This window comes from Salvia miltiorrhiza, chromosome 4, assembly GCF_028751815.1.
Source record: "Salvia miltiorrhiza cultivar Shanhuang (shh) chromosome 4, IMPLAD_Smil_shh, whole genome shotgun sequence".
Taxonomy (NCBI): domain Eukaryota; kingdom Viridiplantae; phylum Streptophyta; class Magnoliopsida; order Lamiales; family Lamiaceae; genus Salvia; species Salvia miltiorrhiza.
In genome coordinates this window covers 33,751,232-33,754,059 of record NC_080390.1, presented here as the reverse complement: position 1 = coordinate 33,754,059, position 2,828 = coordinate 33,751,232, and the positions used below count along the sequence as shown (strand labels likewise).

Genomic DNA, 2,828 nt, shown 5'->3' with positions numbered 1-2,828 from the left:
AAAAAGAAAAAGAATAATCACGTTTGAAGACACTGAGCGAAGAATCCCACGCGAGATGTATATTTAGCTCCAATATAATAATACTAATAAAAAGTGGTGTGAGAGTGTATAAAATACCTGATAGCTTCCAATGACATGAATCCCCACGTACTTTTTTTTTTGGAGGGTTGTAGTCATTCATAAGTTGTGATATTTGCTTGGCTTGTAATATTTTATTCTCAAATTAAATACTTAATCCTCGTAATTAATCGCTACACCAATTATCATTTCCTTTTTCACTAATTAAAACTCAATTGACTCTGTGAGAATCATGTACTAAACTTAGCTCAAATCTATACTTAACCAAATAACTCACCCAATTCAAACCTGTTTCGAGTGCTCTTTGCACCATTAAAACAAACACAAAAACGCATGTTATCTCAGAAATTCATTTATTAATTCTCTCTTCAATTTTCTATTCCCAAAAAACAAAAATATGAATACAAGTCATGCAAATACACCTCACCCCATGCTTTTCTCGCCTCTTTCTCTGCTCCTTATTTATTAAAGGCCTCTTAAAATTTTATCATAATTCTCACCGCGATATTCATTAATTCCTCCAAAATCATATACTAATTCTCCACAAATCTTATCTCAGATGGTAAAAACCAGCAGCTCCGAATTGCATAAGGCTGCTTGGAACGAAGATGGAGATGCAAAAATGGCTGCTGCGTTTGCTTCCAAGCAGCGAGGAACAGGTAACTGGACAACTTCTTCCAAGAGATCAGGTATGTTATATAATTATTTCACAAATTCTAGAGAAAGAGAGAGGGAGAGAAAGATGATTTAGCATTTTTGGATTGTTTGATGATGACAGGGCAGAGAAGAAGTGGGAAAAACTGTAGAGAGAGATGGGGCAATAATCAGAAGCCTGCAGATCCAAAGCTAAAGAGCTTCACCCCTCAAGAAGAGGAGCTCATCATCCAGCTGCATGCCGTCCTCGGTAGCAGGTTCGACGCTAAAATAAAATAAGATAATTGCGCCTAAATACACGAATTTTTACTTAGTTTCGGTTTTACTCATGAACTAAAATTTCTACCTCAAAAACATAAATTTTCATTTATTTTTATTTTCCAATTTCCGACGAATTGATGCCATCGTGACTAGTTGAAATGGGTGGCAAATTAATGCTATAGACACAAGCTGAACTGCCATAAACATTCAACTACGAGGGTGTTTGACTAATTAAGCTTATTTGAAAGAGCTTATAAAATGTAGTTTCTCAAGAACTTATAAGTTGTCAAAGTGTTTGGATAATTAAGGTTATAAGTTATAAAGAGAAAAAATATTTGTTAGATAAAAATAAATCGAAAATGTATGAATTTAAAACAGTACTCCATATGATAAAAATTATAAATTATAGTTAAATAATAGGAGTATTTGTAAAATCATTATTGCATATAAGATTATGAAAAAATAAATTGAGGTAGATGAACTTATTTTTTTGGAAGCTTATAAGTTATTTAAGAGCTTATTTTGTCAAACACCTTGAAAGAGCTTAGAAGCTCACTCAAACACCTTGTACGTCGTTTAATTAGTACACCAGCCATTTAAACAATATAGACATTCATCTCAACATTAATTCGTATGCAATTTATAATCGTATGTGAAAAATAAAAACAGTTGAAAGTTTGTGTTTTTAGAAGCATAGTTTTTAGTTTATATACAAAAGCATAATTGAGTGAAATGTGCAGGTGGCCAATCATAGCCCAACAACTGCCGGAAAAGACAGAGAGCGACGTGAAAATCCTATGGAACAGCAAACTGAAGAAGAAGCTGTCAGCAATGGGGATAGATCCGGTGACTCACAAGCCCTTCTCTCAGATCCTGGCCGACTACGGCAGCATGGGCGCCTTCCGCCTCCATCCTCTCTCCAGGGACTTGAAAGGTGCGTTACCGGCTGCAGCAGGGCCCGTCAAAGCGGAGCTCTCCGACCCGCAGCTGGACGCGGAGGAGGCCTCCGCGTCCAGCTTCAGCTGGAGTGATTTCTTCCTCGAGGAGGCATTCGCCGCGCAGCAAAATGGGGGCCACTTTGATGATGATGAGATTTTGCAAGGGAAGGGAGATACCAAGATTGATGGCGCCGCCGGATTTGATGCGGCGCCGTCGTCGTCTTCGGCGTTTGTGGAAGCCATGATTGGGAAGCAAGATGAGATGTGCTCGCAGCTTCCTTGCTTCTACGAGGAGCCGTTTTACTACTAAATTGTTTTAATTTGTAAGAGATGGAATAGGTAAGGTGTTTTTAGTTCTATGCCAAACCCCTCGTCACAAGCTTAATTGAAAAACACACACATAAATAAAAATTCACAATATTTAGAACATTCACTATGGTGTTACACACTATGTGCCACATGTCTTGGCTAAGCGGTAAGGGGTTAATGTCTAAGGCCAAAGGTCTTTGGTTCGAGTTTCCTGTGGCGCGACCTTTTCTTTATTTAATATTATAAATTTATCAAAAAAAAATTCTCATATTTTCTCTGTCATAGCACTGTCTCATATTTAATTACTCATGGACTACACTATCATATATAATTACTACTTTTACCATAATATATATAGGGGAGGTAGGGCTGTAAACGAGTCGAGCTGAGCCGAATACTAGCAGGCTCGAGCTCGGCTCGTTTAAATATTCTGGTGTTCGAGTTCGGCTCGAGCTCGATTTGAGCTTTTGTCTTGGTGATCGAGCTCGGCTCATCACCCACTTACCAAGCTCGAGCTCGGTTCGAGTTCGACTCAAGTGATGCTCGATAATGTCGAATTCAAGCTTGAGCTCGAGCTCGGCTCATTAG

The 2,828-nt window shown here is 38.3% G+C and overlaps 1 protein-coding gene across 1 annotated transcript; it reads left to right on the top strand.

The window, feature by feature from the left end:
* The first annotated feature begins 368 nt into the window (after positions 1–368).
* On the top strand, positions 369–2,361 carry LOC131021257 (transcription factor MYB35-like). Its single transcript, XM_057950368.1, has 3 exons — positions 369–767; positions 857–989; positions 1,734–2,361. Exons 1-3 carry the CDS (start codon positions 638–640, stop codon positions 2,239–2,241), a joined length of 771 nt encoding a protein of 256 aa, XP_057806351.1. The 5' UTR covers positions 369–637; the 3' UTR covers positions 2,242–2,361.
* The last annotated feature ends 467 nt before the right edge of the window (positions 2,362–2,828 follow it).